Source organism: Medicago sativa, chromosome 1 (assembly GCF_051527215.1).
Source record: "Medicago sativa cultivar Bolivia chromosome 1, Bolivia_mono, whole genome shotgun sequence".
NCBI classification, from domain to species: domain Eukaryota; kingdom Viridiplantae; phylum Streptophyta; class Magnoliopsida; order Fabales; family Fabaceae; genus Medicago; species Medicago sativa.
The window spans coordinates 94736380-94755383 of NC_140749.1; the positions used below are offsets into that span (position 1 = coordinate 94736380).

At 34.5% G+C, this 19004-nt stretch overlaps 1 protein-coding gene across 4 annotated transcripts in view; it reads left to right on the forward strand.

Moving 5' to 3' along the window:
- The window catches only part of GSL10 (glucan synthase-like 10), a 36042-nt gene that overhangs the window by 16341 nt on the left and 697 nt on the right, over positions 1–19004 (forward strand). For 2 of the 4 annotated variants that reach the window (XM_085741382.1, XM_085741381.1), the window contains exons 24-51: positions 527–551; positions 744–838; positions 1521–1602; positions 3660–3823; positions 3943–4063; positions 4527–4624; positions 4769–4856; positions 4928–5088; positions 5162–5271; positions 6862–6996; positions 7722–7790; positions 7870–8047; positions 8170–8284; positions 9126–9245; positions 10103–10218; positions 10307–10390; positions 10477–10589; positions 11709–11761; positions 11824–12000; positions 13714–13761; positions 13984–14142; positions 14368–14481; positions 14554–14642; positions 15918–16076; positions 16374–16476; positions 16711–16830; positions 17922–17972; positions 18058–18240. In XM_085741382.1, the coding sequence (XP_085597508.1) occupies positions 527–551; positions 744–838; positions 1521–1602; positions 3660–3823; positions 3943–4063; positions 4527–4624; positions 4769–4856; positions 4928–5088; positions 5162–5271; positions 6862–6996; positions 7722–7790; positions 7870–8047; positions 8170–8284; positions 9126–9245; positions 10103–10218; positions 10307–10390; positions 10477–10589; positions 11709–11761; positions 11824–12000; positions 13714–13761; positions 13984–14142; positions 14368–14481; positions 14554–14642; positions 15918–16076; positions 16374–16476; positions 16711–16830; positions 17922–17972; positions 18058–18240 (3130 nt within the window). Of the gene's footprint in view, positions 1–526; positions 552–743; positions 839–1520; positions 1603–3659; positions 3824–3942; positions 4064–4526; positions 4625–4768; positions 4857–4927; positions 5089–5161; positions 5272–6861; positions 6997–7721; positions 7791–7869; positions 8048–8169; positions 8285–9125; positions 9246–10102; positions 10219–10306; positions 10391–10476; positions 10590–11708; positions 11762–11823; positions 12001–13713; positions 13762–13983; positions 14143–14367; positions 14643–15917; positions 16077–16373; positions 16477–16710; positions 16831–17921; positions 17973–18057; positions 18241–19004 lie in introns of all 4 variants that reach the window. The other 2 variants (XM_085741380.1, XM_085741379.1) reach the window with 1 other exon arrangement.

Genomic DNA, 19004 nt, shown 5'->3' on the forward strand with positions numbered 1-19004 from the left:
CATTTCATTGTGTGAAAATCTAAATTGACTTCCTGAAATGTTAAATTGCTTGGCCCACTCTATTTTTTGTATACATAGAGGAGCTGAACGCATTGCTGTTACTAAACTGCAGTTAGTTATAGCTGTAGAAAACAATAAAAACTGGAAGGAAACAAAAGGCCCATAAGGCCCATGCGCATACAAACTGCAAAAAGAAAAGAAATAGTAAAACTACATTATTGTTCTATCTCTTCCTGGTGTTGTTAAATAGCAAGCTATAACAGCACTATATTGTAGAGGAATTTGAACAATTTGCTATTTTTCAACCATACACTGCTTGGTACAAAATGTTGTCAAATAGTAGCTATAATGTTGCTATAACACTGTTGCGTTACGGAATTTGAACAAACCGCTATTTTCTGTAATCTGAGAGTGGCAAAACTGTACCGCAATACTGTATCTTCTTCTTTTTTTCTGTTTTGCCCCATAATTTGTGTATTTTTTTTTTAATATATAAGCTTACGTATTTTTTCTCTATTTTTTTCAGGAGTGCCCAACTGTCTTCTGTTCAGGTATTGCCTTTAGCTATGAAGACTTGAAAAATTAAATTAGTTTAAATTGTTATGGTTGTTCCAGGATACTTCTTTACTACGAATTATATATTTATTCATATTGATTGCTAGGTTATATTGCATTTTTCTCATGTGGGCTGAACCTTTTTTGAAGTTTAGCAATTTACTTTTCTTTTCACTGTTCATTTGAAGGTTGTTGAAAAGAACAAAGTTGATGCTGCTCGGTTCTCCCCGTTTTGGAATGAGATTATCAGAAATCTAAGGGAGGAAGATTATATAACCAACTTGTTAGTCATCGGACCCTGTATCATTTTCCTATCTTTATTTGCCTCCGCTTCTTATCTGATACTGGAATAGCTGTTTAAAATTAATTTACCCTTTTACCCTTAAAATCTTACAACACTATTTAATTTACGGATATGACTGTGTAACAAGTTTTTTACTACTTCCACATGGCCTCTATGACATGAAACATTAAAATGATGTAAAAAAAAGGCAAATGACAAAAAAAAAAAAAAGGAACGTGAAAATAATTGGAAAGAAAGAGGTTGTAACAAAAAAATTGAACTTGGAAAAAAATGGAACGAAAGAGATTGCAACAAAAAAATGAGTCATTATGAAAACTAATGAAATTGACATGAAAAAAAATGATAATAGGATTTTAACAAAAATACTGAGGGTAATGTTGTCAATATAATAAGTTGTTTTTTTAGCATTCCTGCCTCCCTAGTCCCTCCCTCCCCTCCCTCCTAAAAATTGAACCAAACAAACTTCATTTAAAATATTGTATACTCCATACGCCTCCAAGCAAACCCTTAGGGGTTGAGTAGGTTGTGCCTTATGTATTTATATTGTATACTCCTTTCTCTTTTATACAAATATATTATTATTCAGCTTAATGTTTGTATCAGAGCCTGGTTTGATCCACGGACCTGTGGGATATTGATGCCATTTTTTCCTTTATTGTAGTGAACTGGAGTTGCTTTTAATGCCACGAAATTCTGGAGATATTCCTTTGGTTCAGTGGCCACTTTTTCTACTTGCAAGCAAGGTAATTTCAGATTTTTCATTTTCAACATTGGTTGTATTACAAGCTCATTTTCCGCGTCTCGAGTAGAATCATTATCATTTTTTTAACTTTTTTTTATTGCTTGCTAGAATATTGAGTATATATTTTATAATATCCTCGTTATTTCTTTTGCTAATCTGAGTTGATACAACCACAACTATACCTTTTCTGTTACACTCTAAGGGATGCTTCTCCATTTATAACACAACGATTCCTCACCTCGAACTAAACCAATGGGGATTTTCCACCCTGTTCAAAACTAAGGGGTAATTGATTCGCATAAAGGAACATAATAATAGATAAAACCAATCATTCTCACCAGGGTTGATACAAAATCAAGAAAATTAGGATAGAAAGAAGATATTTAGATAACTTGACTTGGGTAATTGTTACGTCTTCGTCAATTCCTTTTTACTTGTCACATTTGTAGTTTTTTTTTTCTTATTTACTTGTCGTTTTCAAAATTCTATGCGACATTAATTTTCATGCTGTCAATAATTCCTTTAGTATTTATTGTAGAGAAAGAAGCAAGTGAAATGAGATGATATATTATTAAGGGACAATGAGATTATAAATAAAAGACAAATAGTCTCCTTGATTTTTTTTTTTTATTAGTTTCCTTGGTATGTAAATAACCCTAAAACGACAACTAAAAAGGCACAGAGGGATTATTTAGGAAAAGAGTATACAATATAGTAACAAAAGTATTAAAATCATAAAAACATAATAAGAAAACCTAATTTTATTATTTTTTGTAGTAACAAACAACTATATATTTATTTATCTGACCTCAGGTACGCACTCAAAAAGTACCCAACATGTACCCAAATGGAGTACCCATTTCTTTTATTTTAAAAAATTAACAATTTTGGTACGTACTCGGTAATTACCCATGAGTACCGGGTAGTGGTAAGACATGAATTTCGAAGTACCCATGCTACAGAGCACGATAATCGATTATGGCTTGTTTTGGACATCAATCATCGATTACACAGGTGAATAATTTCAAAACAACCTTGGAACACAATGATTTAGCATGGATTGAACCCATTAAAAGCACCAATCAGAATGCACTCGAGTTATCAATGAATTTTGGTTTTTAATACTATACCATCTCATGCCTAGGACTGTTGATTCTACTGCGTGGATAATTCAACTGACCCATTAACTGATTCAGGACAGAATCTATTACCATGCTAGATTAAGGGCGTAAGTGAACCCCACGAAGTTAGCTTGTAAGATGAGGATAAGACAGCCTTGGCTTTATAAGCTCTGTTTTGGCCCTATTTCTAGTCAATGTGGGTCTTGGGTGTTTTCAAATGCTCTCCCTCTCACCAAGCCCTATTTGGCTTGGTGCATGGATGTTGCATATGGACTATTCGTAAATCTCGGATAGGCTCTGAATTGTGGTAATATTGGTTCAGCTCACCAAATAGAGTGACGATGCTATGGATATTGGCAACCAAAGTTTCATTGTGAAATGCAAGTCATTAATTCTAAATTATGCAACTTGGTATTAGAGTCTATCTTAAATATTTTAATGGGCCACTAACATTAGTCCACTTTCCAAATATCCAATCACAGGCTTGAGAGTGTGTTGTAATCTCTATTATTATGCTACCTGCATTTGTCCAAGCTAGAGTACAAGTTGTCTGGTCGTGGGCTTGAGGTGGCGTGTTAAAATCCCACATTGACTAAAGATATGGCCGAAGTAGTACATTTAAGGCTTGGGCAACCTTACCAAGCATTTTATCACATTGTTTATATATACTTTCATGCGACCTTTGCTTATTACGTGTGCTCTGATAAACACAGTTTAGAGAGAAAAGACAGAATCTGAATGTTAGGGTTTTTTGCTATGTGAGAATTATTTTCTATTTCTGAAAGTGATGACACAACCTTTTATGTTGTGTACACAAGATTTACATTACTTCTAGCTAAGGATTAAGTTACAATGCTATATTTACTATACTCTAATATGCCCATTGCTTTATATTTTGTAATGATTCACTGATTAGTTATTGTGCACAATCATGTAGATATTTTTGGCTAGGGATCTTGCTGTTGAGAGTAATAAGGATACTCAAGATGAGCTTTGGGATAGGATTTCAAGAGACGACTATATGTTGTATGCAGTTCAGGAGTGTTACTATGCTGTTAAACACATTTTAATAGAAGTATTAGATGATGCAGGAAGAATGTGGTATGTAACTGCTGTAATGTTGAAGTGGATGGAACCATATTTCCATTATATGATGAGATTTGTATTGATATTTTGACTTATGTGTTGTTACTCATTTGCAATTGTTGCTGTTGTACCAGGGTTGAAAGGATATATGATGATATTAATGCTAGTGCAACAAAGAGGAGTATTCATGTGGACTTTCGACTGAATAAGCTGGCTGTTGTGATATCAAGAATAACTGCACTGATGGGGATTCTGGTTTGTATTTAATTTTTTAAGTTCTATTATTGTGTTTATCAATGGATTTTTTACAAACCTGACCAAACTATTAATCCTCCGAGTTAAATTCACCTATTGGGAAAGTTTTTATTGTTCATACATACAAACATATGTGTGTATACATACATACATACATACATATATGTCTATACATACAAACACAAAAGAAGAGGCACATGATTGTTTTAATAGAGCATTTAAATCTCAACCATTAGTTTTTAATCTAACGGCTGAAAATCATTCCTACCATTCTCACATAAAAATATCATTCTCACTCGCTATATATATATATATATATATATATATATATATATATATATATATATATATATATATATCTGTGTGTGTGTGTGTGTGTGTGTGTGTGTGTGTGATACTTAATTTTAAATTGGTTCCTTTTAATTTGAAGTTTGAACTCATCTTATGTATTGACTTCTTATAGAAAGAGACTGAAACACCTGAGCTTGAAAGAGGTGCAGTTAGGGCTGTGCAGGATCTTTACGATGTTGTACGATATGATGTCCTTTCTATAGATATGAGGTTTGTTGCAGTTTTTCTTATACAATTATATACATATTGTTTTTTGGAAATGGACTTCCCTTTGGTCTGTTAAAATTTTCACCCTTCTCCCTTAATTTCATTAGTTATCAGATCAGATTAATGTTGATTTTCTATTTTATCTAGGGATAATTATGGCACATGGAGTTTACTGACCAAAGCTAGAGATGAAGGGCATTTGTTTCAAAAGTTGAAATGGCCAAATGCAGAATTAGTATGTTCTAATCATATTTTTCTGTGTGCTTTATACCTTACTGTGAGTATACCAACTTTGAGCATGTGCAGAGAATGCAAGTCAAAAGATTATATTCATTGCTGACTATAAAAGACTCTGCATCAAGCGTTCCTAGAAATCTTGAGGCTAGGCGAAGGCTAGAGTTTTTTGCTAATTCACTCTTTATGAAGATGCCTCATGCAAAGCCAGTTCGGCAAATGTTATCTTTTAGGTAAAAAAAAAATTGGTTGAAGAAATTTTTCTTTTTGTTGTTTCTGGGCTTATCTTATTTTCTGATTGTGCAGTGTTTTCACACCTTACTATTCTGAGATTGTGCTCTATAGCATGGATGAGCTTTTAAAGAAAAATGAAGATGGTATTTCAATTTTGTTCTACCTTCAGAAGATATTTCCAGGTAGTTTAACTTCATGTGGCTTCAATTACAATATCAGATCGTAGTGGACGACATACTTGATTTTGCATGGATCAATGAAATTCATCGCTCTATTTTTGCTTTACCTATGCCGATTGTTTTCGGGTGAAAATCAAGCCCGAACACTATTATTTAGCGATAGTTAGGCTGATGGAAATACTTTCACGGTGTTTGGATCCAATTATTTTGTCTCATTCTCATTTAAATAACGGATCTGCTCAATTGTGCTTGGGATAAATGCATAACAACTACCCAATGAGTCTGACTCTGCTGATTTAGAAGCTTGTGGTGGAGCTCGTTGTTTGATCCTTGCAAAACACATTTTTGGCGAGGACGCGAAGAGGTTTAAGCTGCAACCTAAGCACTCAAGCGGAGATTTGTCACATAGTTGGTCAAAAGGACTTAAGCTTGTGGGGATACTTTGTGGCCATCGGCGTGCCAAACACCCTTGTTACGTAATTTCCAACTAAAAAAATGCACAACAACCCAATTATTTCCTTTAGAGTAATGACATTTGTACAACCATTTGGTGACAAATTTTGTGTCAACCTTCCTTTTCACTCTTCATATTGGTCAAAACAATCGAGAGAGAAAAACAAAAAAAGAGAGTAAGATTATAATGTGAGTATGAGAGAGTTGTGAAAAGTTGTCACAAAATGGTTGTACAAATATCACTTCTCTTTAACGCCGTCTAATGTGATGATTTATTATTTAACTTAAATGGGGCCGACCGGCCAACCTAAGCACTTGAGTGGAGATTCGCCCCATAGCCGTGCCAAAGGACTTGCGCTTGTGGGAATACTATGTGGTGCCGTCGGGGTGCCAAAGATCTTAATTATGTAGTTTCCCACAAAAAAAATGCATAGCAACCCAATAATTTACTTTAACGGCCATCTAATTATGTAGTTTCCCACAAAAAAAATGCATAGCAACCCAATAATTTACTTTAACGGCCATCTAATGTTATGATCAACAATTTGGTTTAAATGAGGACAACCTAATTGCTTTCAGTCTGGCTGGCTACAATCAATTCTCTTCCTCTCACTGGACAGAGAAGGTTAACCTGATTACCTTAAATCCATTTTATCCGTTTTATTTTTTTTGCTGATATAGGGGAAGCTCTATTATGTTCTGGGTTGTGGGATAAAACAAAATATTTGTCATTCCCAAATCTGCCCAAATTTCTCCCAGACGCTGGACACATTGCTTTTGCGTTGGGCATGATCTTATTAATTTGTTTTATATTAGCTGTTTTTGGATGGTCAGCTGGATTACTTTTGGCTGTTGAATTTAATTTTCTTTTCTTTTGGATCCCAAAGAAGGGCTGGGCGGTTTTCACCTTGAAATTAAATTGGTTTAATTGATCTGTTGATCCCCGTGCCTTTTATGATGTTGAAATGTGTCATGTTGAAAATTTAATATTGATTTGTGTAATATCGTTGCTTCTTGCTTGCAGCAATTAATGAAATAATTTTTGTGCTCTTACTCATGTCTGACCTATGGTATACACATGCTTTTGTGCTTCTTTTTCTACTGTTATTTATCGGTTCGTGATTAATTTATTCACTACAGATGAGTGGAAAAACTTTCTTGCCCGAATCGGCCGTGATGAAAATGCAAGTGACACTGATCTTTTTGATAGTGCTAGTGATATTCTTGAATTGCGTTTTTGGGCTTCTTATCGAGGGCAAACATTGGCCAGAACTGGTAATGTTTTAATATATTTGCTTCCATATATGATTTATTTCTTTCTTTCTTTTCCATGTTTTACTCGTTACTAATTTAGTCTTATATGTTCTATCAAATGTTCGAGATCTACTTGCTGCAGTCAAATAAACATAATCAACCACATAATTGATCTCTGTTAACTATCTAATTTGTTGTCAAAAAAGATGCCAAGTTTTTATCTCAAAATAATACAACTCTTTTGCAATTTATAATGGACATGATTTGCTTCTTTTATTTTTCCATGCTTTACTCCTCACTAATTATCCCCACTTAGTGGGATAAGGCGTCGTTGTTGTTGTTGTTGTTGTACTCCTCACTAATTATGTTGCATCAAATGTTTGAGATCTAGTTGCTGTGGTCAAATGAACATAATTAACCACATATTTGAACTCTGTTAACTATCTAATTTGTTGTCAAAAGATGTCAAATTTGCATGCCAAAATAATACAACTCTTTTGCAATTTATCACGTAGATATAATCTTGACCGTAAAATAAGATGTTATGGCTAAAATGAATGCTGTTAAGTTTAGTACTTATCAAGTGATGCTCCTTAGACAACACTATCTTTTGATTCTTTCATTTCAATTTCTCCACTTTATAACATACACACTATAACACCAACATACTAATTCATTCAAACCTCTTAAAGTTTATCATGAGAAATTGAAGTCGCGTATTTTCTATTCTCCATTTTGAAATGCAGTTCGGGGGATGATGTATTATAGGAAAGCTCTTATGCTTCAGACCTATTTGGAGAGGACTACAGCTGGAGGTAAGGGGTGATATAACAAACCAGTATTTTTTTGCTTTCTGTTATATGCCTGTAATATTTTTCTTTTGTTATGGTTTAGATTTGGAGGCTGGAGTTGGTTTTGATGAAGTATCTGATACACGTGGCTTTGATTTATCCCCTGAAGCACGTGCTCAGGCGGATCTGAAGTTCACTTATGTTGTGACATGTCAAATTTATGGTAAGCAGAAAGAAGAGCAAAAGCCTGAAGCAGTTGATATCGCTTTACTTATGCAAAGGTCAGTTCTGCAATGTTATTGTGATACTTTAATGCCTTGGTTATTTTCTATTTGATTTTCTTCATTATACAAATGCTAAAGTCTATAGCTTCATCTAATTTTTCAATTATTTGTTCTTATAGAAATGAAGCTCTTCGTGTTGCTTTTATTGATGTTGTTGAAACTTTAAGAGATGGAAAAGTGAACACGGAATACTACTCAAAGCTTGTGAAAGCTGATATTAATGGGAAAGACAAGGTGCTACTCTGCTATGCTTTTTACACACTTCAGTTTGTTCCATATTCTGTTCTCTGGCCAGGATTTTCATCTTTCTCCGTTCCCTTTCTAGCCAAATCTTTATATCTTCATCTTATTCAAGTTTTTTTTTTTTTTATCTTTTTGAGAATCGGTTGATGTTATTTCAATTTTTTTTTTTTTTTAAATTTTTATAGTTTTTTCTTAGCATAATAGTTCAACTTTTTCATTTGTAATTAATTTGGTATCACAGTCCATTTGGTTTGAAAGATCACCGTGAAAATTGGGAAATTGATTAGTGGTTGGTTATCAATCTAATAATTACAACATTTTTTTATACAAAGTTAATTCTTTTGGTTTTTTAACCAATGCTATCAGGAAACACATTATCATTCTTCTTAGTTTTATAGTGTGTTGTAGTGTTATGAATGGATTAAATGGAGACAATAATACCATATAAATGGGGTCACATTGCATAAATATCCAAGTATTGGTTGAAAACACAATAAGCAAGTGGGGTAAGGTGACCCCATTTCCCCCACACTAAATCCATGCCTAGTATCTAATTATATATTTTGATTTGCAGCACATATAGTGAATTGCTATTTTATCTTTTACTGCTTAGTCAGAATGGAATAAAATGGACTTCTCATACACACATTAGCATATGTGACCCTCAAGTGGTTTACTTATTTTTGGTCATCAAATCGAGTCCCCAATTTATTTCCATTGTTGTTAATGTGTGTGTTGGAATCTCTTGTTTGCCGTATTTTCTTAGGCTGCTCTTACATTAGGATTCCATTGCATTTTTCACTCCTTTAATTAAACCCTTTTGATGTCATAGGAAATATACTCGGTGAAATTACCTGGAAATCCCAAACTTGGTGAAGGGAAACCTGAGAATCAAAATCATGCCATTATATTTACGCGTGGAAATGCAGTTCAAACAATTGACATGAATCAGGTGATGGCTGATTTAACATTTGACACGAATAAGTATTATATTGCATTCCCTATTATGTATGTCCCTCCTAGTTGTATTGATCTTGTAGAAAATATATCTGAATATATTTCAAAGTTATGAATAAAGTACGTGCACTAATTTGTTTAAATAGACTATTCTTAACCTAATGGCATGAATATAATTATTACTAATAATTACAAACATACATGACCTAGAACATATATAATTCTCAGTTTGGAAACAATACTTTCAAAGTTGATGCTGTTCAGCCCCTTAGTCAGAAGATCTGCATGGTTGCCTTGGGAGGAGATATATGGGGTGCAAATTAGGCCACTATCTAATTTTTCAATGATGAAGTGCCTGTCAACTTCAATATGTTTGGTTCAGTCGTGTGGCACTGGATTATCAGCTATGCTAATTGTAAATTTATTAACACAATAAAATCTTACTGGTTCATCCCACTTTATCATTAAGTCTCCCAAATTGATCTTCAGCCATAGTATTTCACATTACAGCACTTGATCAAGTGGCTGATATCCTTACTATGCTTTAGTCTAATCCACATTCCTGTTTACTTAGAGACAACCACCCTGAGTATGAGGGGATGATAGAAGTGCATGTCATGCACTCGGCTAATTTTATTGTGTATCATTAGTGACAGAGTTCTAGAACACTCCTTGAGTTCGTTTCACATTGGGTGTTAGTCTGTTACTGGTGGGCATGGTTACTTTGTTACAGAGTTAAGTCTGAGCTAACTAATGTGATTCAGAACATTAGAAATAACAATTTTAGATTGAGATTTTCTCTCTTATCTATACAATTCTTTCTATTTTATGCTTAACAGTATTTTATTATAGGATAACTATTTTGAGGAGGCTCTGAAGATGAGGAATCTTCTGGAGGAATTTCATTCTGATCATGGTCTTCGTCCTCCCACCATACTTGGTGTTAGAGAGCATGTATTTACTGGAAGGTATGTGTATTTAAAGTTGTGCGATTCGATATCCCTTTTTGACTTAATTTGGCTTTATGTTTGAGCGAGTTTTCATGTTACTGTCCAGTGTGTCATCTTTGGCTTCATTCATGTCCAATCAAGAAACAAGTTTTGTGACTTTGGGTCAGCGGGTTTTAGCAAATCCTTTGAAGTAAGCCCATTTATGTTAAATAATCATTTCACTTGTTCATATCCAAATTAAGGGAAGCTGTAACATGTTAATTTTGATCTATTCAGAGTTCGTATGCATTATGGTCATCCTGATGTTTTTGATAGAGTCTTCCACATAACCCGCGGTGGTATCAGCAAGGCTTCCCGTGTTATCAATATTAGTGAAGATATCTACTCAGGTATAGCAGTTGATTTTGCTTCATAGAATTTTGGTTGTTCTGGTGAAGCTGCAAAATGTTATAATCTCATATTCTGGTCACGTTCTACACTTAAAATGCTTGAGCTTTCTTGGAAATCTAATGGCTACAAAATTATTTTATGAATAATTCATTGAATAATAGTTGCAATTCAAGGTGTACCTATTCTAAAAGTTAAGCATATTCAATGATTGTAGGCATATTACCATGTAAAATATGCTTTTAAAAAAAATGCTGGTGGTAATGGTATTTATAAGGGTTTCTTGTTAGAAAATTGCTTTTCTGACATTCAAAACATCCTAATAACACATGGAAAAACCAAAAATACCCCCAGCGGTAGTTAACCGCGGTTTAGCAAACCGGCAGCAGTTAACTACCGCTGCACATTATCAAATCTCTGATTTCCAATCCTTTTCCCGAGAACCGGTGTGTAAGCAATCAAAAAAAGTACTTTATTTTTCATAAAATTATGAATTAAAGAGGATAGTGATACCAAACACTTGCACAAAACCAACTACATTTATTTTTTATCATTCACACTTTTGGATTTGTCCTGACTGTATGCTTATTATCCATTAATGAGGGTACTTTGATGTGACATGCCGGGTACATCAAAATCCATGGCTTTAAATGTTATGATGCAAGTTGAGGATGAGTGTCCTCATCGACCAGTAAAAAACATTTGTAAGCAAGTTGAGGATGAGTGTTCTCGGGAAAAGGATTTTGTAATCAGAAATTTGATAATGCAGCGGTAGTTAACTGCTGCCGGTTTGCCAGCGGTAGTTAACTAACATTGGGGGTATTTTAGACATTTCCATGTGTTATTAGGAAGTATTTGATGTCAGAAAAGCAAATTTCTTGTTAATACAACATCTCACCTGGTGCCTAAGGGTCACTACGCTATGCTACACGTGATATTGGTCTTTATATTTGATATTGACAGTATAGATTACAATTATGATTCTTGCCTCATTTCTTTATGAATCAATTAATTTTGAATAATCTAAACTGAATGTCTACATTTTTTTTATTGCTATTTTTGATTGCTATTGTTTCCATTTTCCACATCATTTTCTTCTTTGGTTTCTTGTTAATACACAGGATTCAATTCAACATTGCGTCAAGGAAACATTACTCATCATGAATATATTCAGGTGAGGCTTGTTATTTAAAGATGTATCTTCTACAAACCCACCTCTAATGATAAAATGTACAGGTTGGTAAGGGAAGGGATGTGGGCCTCAATCAGATTGCACTATTCGAGGGGAAAGTTTCAAGTGGTAACGGTGAACAAGTCCTGAGTCGGGATATATACCGACTTGGGCAACTTTTTGATTTCTTCCGGATGATGTCTTTTTACTTCACAACAGTTGGATACTACTTTTGTACCATGGTATGCCATTTTTGTGTCACATTTAATTATTGTTTTGATTGATAAATGCACAGGGATCAGATTGAAATAATGCTGGATGTAATCTATTAACATTATATAAAGGGGATACAAGATTTTTTTTGGGGTGGATTTTTTATTTTTCCAGTTATAACAAATTTGCTTTTAAGAATGCTATATTATTGGTGTTATTGAAAAAGATAAGAATTTTTATTGTATTTGTTATATTGTTGGTAAAAGCTAAACATAGTTTATTGCTATTTAAAAGTCAAAAAACATCTATACATATAATTTAAATGTGTTAGCACAATAAAAAAAGCGGACAGAGGTCTCAATGCTAGTAAAGAATAAAGAAACAAGATTTAGAGTTGGAGTCTCATATAATACTGATCCAAGTCTATACATAAGTATCAGAGTCAACATGCCCTACAATGTAAGCCGAGAAGATTAACAAGAAACAGTTGCAGCCCACACTGATAATCCTCTTAACAACAACTAAATGATGTTCAGGAAGCCTCAAGTTGACTGATTTTATGGAGAAAGAAGCTGATTTCAGACCTTGTGATTGTCTCATAGTGTTTCCAATGCACCTGTCAAATGAAGTGTCTGGGAGTAGATGAGCAGCTCCATGTTTCTGTAGGTTGAACCCACATACCATGGGTGAAGAGATAGGTTTGGCTTTGAACATATTGGTCTTGGTTAAAGGGGTCCTTGATGTGCTTGGTCTGTGAATGAGAAATAAATATCCAATTGGCTAACTTCTGACCCGTGAATGTTGGTAGACCTCTTATTCTGATTGTGGTTGACAGATTCACTAAGTATGCTAACTTTATATTAATCTTTCATTCACAAAGACATAGCATAGTTGTTCCTCCAAAAGATTGTCCGTTTCCTTTCTTTTTCTACCACTGTAGTTTCAGATAGAGGCAAGATTTTTCTGAATCATTTATGGACTGAATTGTTCAAATTGGCAGATACTAAACTTAAATTCAGTGCAAAATACCACCCTAAAACAAATGGCCAAACTGAGGTTGTTGATAGGTGTCTTGAGAACACAACCCCACAAAACCGGTTTTTGAGGTCATGATTGCCCCCACTTATAAACACTTATTCATACCATCTCTTATCCAATGTGGGACTCTTTAACACACCCCCTTATGCTCATCGCTATTGGGATTGGTGCGTGGATATAAATGGTGGGTGGCCTGATAGCGGAAATCTGATAGTAGGTGGCCCGATGGATCTTGAACAAGGCTCTGGCCATCTTAGATTTTGTGGTTGGACATAACACAACCCCACAAAACCGGTGTTTGAGGTGAGGATTGGCCCCACAAAACCAGTTTTTAGAAATATTTGAATGACAACTGATCATAAAGGAAATAATACAATACAACCAGAAGTACATTATTAGAGAAGATACTCTCTTACTAGCCACATCTATAAAATTTTATGTTGTTAAAAATAAATTCAACATTTCATTAAGATAAATTATGATTAGCATTCCGTACACTTCATATTAGTATTCAACACCAATAATCCAGATAATTAATAGTTTTAATTCAATGGTTGAATTAACAAAATTCACATTCTATTTAAAAAGTTATGGTGTAGCAGTACTAAAGTATTGTACCGGTGAATTTGATTCCTCATATATGTGTATATTGTTTGTCTAAGATCTTTTTCACTTGATGATTTTTTTTCTGTATCGCCTTGCAGTTAACGGTGCTGACAGTTTATGCCTTTCTTTATGGAAAAACGTATTTGGTAAGTTGGATCTCTTCATGCTATGATGTTTGTACATTTTTTTAGCTTTATGTTACTTAAGTGAAAGAAAAAGACCAGAATAATTGAACAAAGTAAAGGAACATTTTTGTATACGACTCTTCATGCTTTGATCGTCTTGTTTGATCTGCCAGAAGAGTCTGATACTTAAGTATGACGCTATCAGTTCAAACAGAGCTAACTAAAGGAACATTTTTGTACTAGGCACTTTCTGGTGTTGGTGAAATAATTGAAGAAAGGGCTAAGATAACCAAGAATACTGCTCTGAGTGCTGCTTTGAATACACAGTTTCTCTTCCAAATTGGTATATTCACTGCTGTGCCAATGGTCTTGGGCTTCGTTCTTGAACAAGGCTTCTTGAGGGTAAGTGTGTCTGTTTGTATGGCTTTATCTTAATAGATATAACCAAAGAAAACACGGGAAACAAAATCTACCAAGCCAGTGTTTCATCTCAAAAATTTGTTATGACTATAAAACCAAGTGCTCTGGTTTTCTTTCGCTTTTAATTCTACTTTTAACTTTTATATTGAATGATATTTTGTGAAAATGGATCCATCCAAAAAAGTCAAACTTTTTTTTTGTCTGCAGGCTGTTGTCAATTTCATCACAATGCAGTTTCAGCTCTGCACTGTTTTTTTCACGTTTTCTTTGGGTACAAAAACCCATTATTTTGGACGAACAATTCTTCATGGCGGTGCAAGGGTTTGTGTACCAACTTTATGCCCTCTTTTACTCCATTTCTTTTATAATTTGCTAATATGTTTGTGTCAACAGTATCAAGCGACAGGCCGAGGATTTGTAGTTCGCCATATCAAATTTTCGGAAAATTACAGACTCTACTCTCGTAGTCATTTTGTTAAAGGGTGAGGCTCATTGTTTCTCTAAGTTGACTCTACATATGTGCAATATATTTTGTCCTTATCAGTTTACAGTTAGGTTTCTTCCTTGAGAGAACTATAGAGATCAAAATTGAGAGAATGCTAGTTGTTAAGTTCTGTGATTTTGTGTGTATGATTGAATGTAAAATACTGCTTGTATAGAGTGATGAACTACAATTTCTTGCAAGAAGGAATAATCAACAGTTACTACATTTGCTGTAGCAACTCAAACTAAGTAATTTGAACCGGCGCCAACAGAAAACTGTACAAACAAACAAACGACCTTACTGAACAGAGTAGCAGTGGTATTCACACTGCATTATGAGTACACTTATGCATCACCCCCTCCTCTCCTCCTGTTCCCCAAGAGCTAGTGCAGAAATCTGGCATCTTGAGTTTATCCCTTTATTTAAGGAACCTTGAATAAGATAATGCTCTTGAGAAGGGATATGCAAAACATGGAGATATTATTCTGATTTCATTGTTTATGTATCAAAATAGTCGAACTCCATGTGTGTATTATGGCTTGGAGGATAGAATTGTCTGATGAAGCAATTGCATTCCATCTGTTTAGTTCCACAGTAGTGGTAGCAAGACAATGATATTCAACCTCATTGTTAGATCAAACAACCTCTGTTTACTTCGAAGTCCTAGTAAGATAAATCAAAAACGTAGCCGATTTGTAATTTTTCTGGCTCTGGGGACCATGCTTTGTATCCATTTTGGAGGGGCAACCACTTGTTCTTCCAAATGTTGATTGCGTGACCTGAACCAACTCCACAGACTAGCTCACTTGAAGGCCTTGATGTATGCTTTTCCAAGTATAACTTGGTGAGTGTCCATTAGAACTTAGGAAATTTCACCTGGGAAAATACCTAGTTTTTAGACAGTTTTTTTTTTTTTATGAATGGCAAATGTGAGTAATTTGTTGCTAGATTGGCTTTTTCCTCCTTCGTTCGGGTTTTAACCCAGGACTTCCAACTCCTTATCCCTAGGCTCAAACCAGCTGAGCGACCCAACCCCCCCCCCCCCCCCCCCTGGTTTTTAGACAAAGAGTGATTAAGCAGTCTTGGTTATTTATTATTGCCCATCCTTATTTTTCAAGAATTGCTAAATTTAAATGCTATGAAACTTCTGAATCCCTTACCTTCCATTCTTGCTTAATCTCAGTGGTGTATATTGTGAAATTATTCTTTAAAGTTCCTTATTGTCCTATACCTTGAATGGAATAATCATAATCCTTTATCTTCTTGTCTTCAGGTTGGAAGTGGTACTTCTATTGATAGTATATCTTGCTTATGGCTACAATGATGGTGGTGCACTGTCATACATTCTTCTAAGCATAAGCAGTTGGTTTATGGCTCTATCCTGGTTGTTTGCTCCCTATTTATTCAACCCGTCAGGATTTGAGTGGCAAAAGTAAGTATTATCTAAGCTGCCTTTGTAATGCTTCTGTTGAAATAGTTGCTTATGTTATAAATATTATTCTAATATGCAAATTTCTGTAGTTAGCGTTCTGTAGTCAGTTAGAGAGTTATACACCTACGAAGCTGTTAAGCCTTGATTGGCAAGTTTAATTCTACTCTATAAATAAGACCTCAAAGCTCTCTGAAGCTAGTAAACAAGAATTTTTTTATTCCGGCAATCTCACAATCTATCAACTTTCATTTCCTTTGAGGTATGCCTCTCATCTACTGAATTTCTCTCTTATTTTAGGGTAGTGGTAGACTTCCGAGACTGGACAAATTGGCTACTTTATAGAGGTGGAATTGGTGTTAAGGGAGAAGAAAGCTGGGAAGCTTGGTGGGAAGAAGAACTGGTGTGCAATATTTTTCATACATTATTTTGAAATGTATTTCTTGCTTTTATTTTTCTTTTTAACCTAGTCATTAATAACTTTGGTCATTTATGAAAGAAATTGTCAGGAACTGAACTGCTATGGGGTTAACTAACTCATCATAGTCGACTAACTATTTAAGAGGCTCCTATCAGAAAAAAAAAATGACCAATTATGACAACAAGATAAGCTATTTTGCAATTATTTCATCTGCAGGCTCATATCAGGAGCTTGGGTTCAAGGATTGCAGAGACCATCCTGAGTCTGAGATTTTTCATTTTCCAATATGGCATTGTGTATAAGCTTAACATAAAAGGAACTGATACTTCATTGACGGTATGTTTATGTCTCATCTGTTTGTCCTTTGAATTTTTATTAACTTAAAATATTTATTCTTTTGTTTCCAACTGTTAAATAAAGGAAGTTTTGTGAAATTACTAAGTTATGCTAAAAGAGTGGCTGTTTTAGCCTTAACCAGAGAGCACGTTGAACAAAGTCGGCAGCTGTTTTAGTACGTTGGAAATATACAAGAAATGGCTTTGCATTTAAGAACATGTGTGTGTGTGTGTGTGACAGTATGTGTAAGACCTAATTTAATGTGCCAATGGGTGTAGTCTATAGGAAGATGCACAAACATGAAATTCGGAAGGGAGCAGCAGAAACATCAATTAGTGCATTCCAAATTCCAACCCACGCTTGGAGTCTAGCTGAGACAACCCGAAATCTTGAAAACAGTATAGACTTTCAGATCCAAGAGATCCCTCCAGCAAATCCTTATTATTTGCCTGGGATTTTAACAAAATCGTAGAATGGGTGAAACTCAACAAAGATAGATGACTGACACTGACAAGATGGTGTTATGTGGAAACCATGGCAGATTTTTTCGTGTTAGTTATTTGTCTGGGTGTGGAAGAATTGGCTTTACCAGGTAGGGTTGCCTGTAATTTGAGGTGGTTGACAGTGGTAGATCGTGGCTACCGTATTTCTGATAGTAATCTTTGCTTCTGAAGCCAGTCTAAGCACATTGGATTTGCTGGAGGAGTAGGTGGCCTAGGGTCTATGTAACTGCAATGATGGTTCTGACATGGAAACAGAGTCTCCCATATCAGGAACTCTGATGCAGAAAAAAAAAATGGAATCTAAATATTATTTCTGATGATTCATATTACATCAATTATATGCATTATACAGACTAATGCATTGACATTTTAATAAATCCCGGCCTGGCACAAAATATCGAAACCTGTCCTAGTAACATAAATCAAGGAAAACTAAATCTGTAAAAAAAAAAAGGAAACAATAGAAACTAAACGAGTTTTTTTGCACAATACAACAGAATAGTTCCTTAATTTATTTTATATTCGACCTCTCTTACAGAATATGTGCAGGTTAGTCAACTGATTGCTTATTTTTGCCATTTTATACAGGTTTATGGATTATCATGGGTCGTGTTGGCAGTGCTAATAATTCTTTTTAAGGTGTGAAATTGAATAATGTGGTCTTAGATTACTTGTGTATGTTGCTAATTTTGACTCGTGTCTATCTTGTATCCTTGCACAATAGGTATTCACCTTTAGCCAGAAGATATCAGTCAATTTCCAACTTGTGTTGCGGTTTGTACAAGGATTATCCCTTTTGTTGGCACTGGCTGGTTTGGTTGTAGCGATTATATTAACTGACCTATCTGTACCGGACATATTTGCTTCTATTTTAGCATTCATTCCTACTGGATGGGGAATTTTATCGGTGCGTTATCTTTTCCTCTGATGCAATGTGTTTATTAGTTATTTTATCTTTCCGCCGTTGGATCACATGCTTGAAATCAGTAGGTAGTCTTTGGAATCCTGCATTGTAGTTTGATTCTATGTGTGTCAAACTTATATTGCTTTTATTTAAAGGTAGTTAGCAAACTGTGGTCATGTTTGTTTTGTTTGTTATTTTCCTTTTTCAGTTGATGTTTGTTTATATTAAAAAAATGTTTATTAGTTACGCCCTGGGTTTTGGTAGAAGAATACAAGTAAAAGTCATTGTTGTCAAAATCAGACCAAACTAGCCGATTCAATGGGTTGAAGTGAGAACTGGCAAGTCTGCCGTTGATTCAACTACAATTAATGCTGCATTAGAACTGGATCAAATCTGATTGTACAATTTGAACCGCGGTTGGTTCAACAGTTTTTGTTTATGCTTTTAAAAAGTGTTTTTAACACTTTCAATTACTCCCTTCATCCCATTTTAAATGACCTAATTTGAAAATGTGCACTATTTACATAACATACTTTGACCATATTTTTCTGCTAATATACAAAGATAAATTGTAACATATAAGATGTTGGATTTGTGTCGATGAATATTTTCAAAATATCAAATTTTCATAATTTTTTCTAATAGATTATTGATGATATTTAACATCAAAATTGTGCATTGGCATGCGTGACAGTCAACTATGTCACATAATATTGGACGGAGGGAGTATTATTCATCTCATTCAACTGTGGTTAATCCAATTGTAT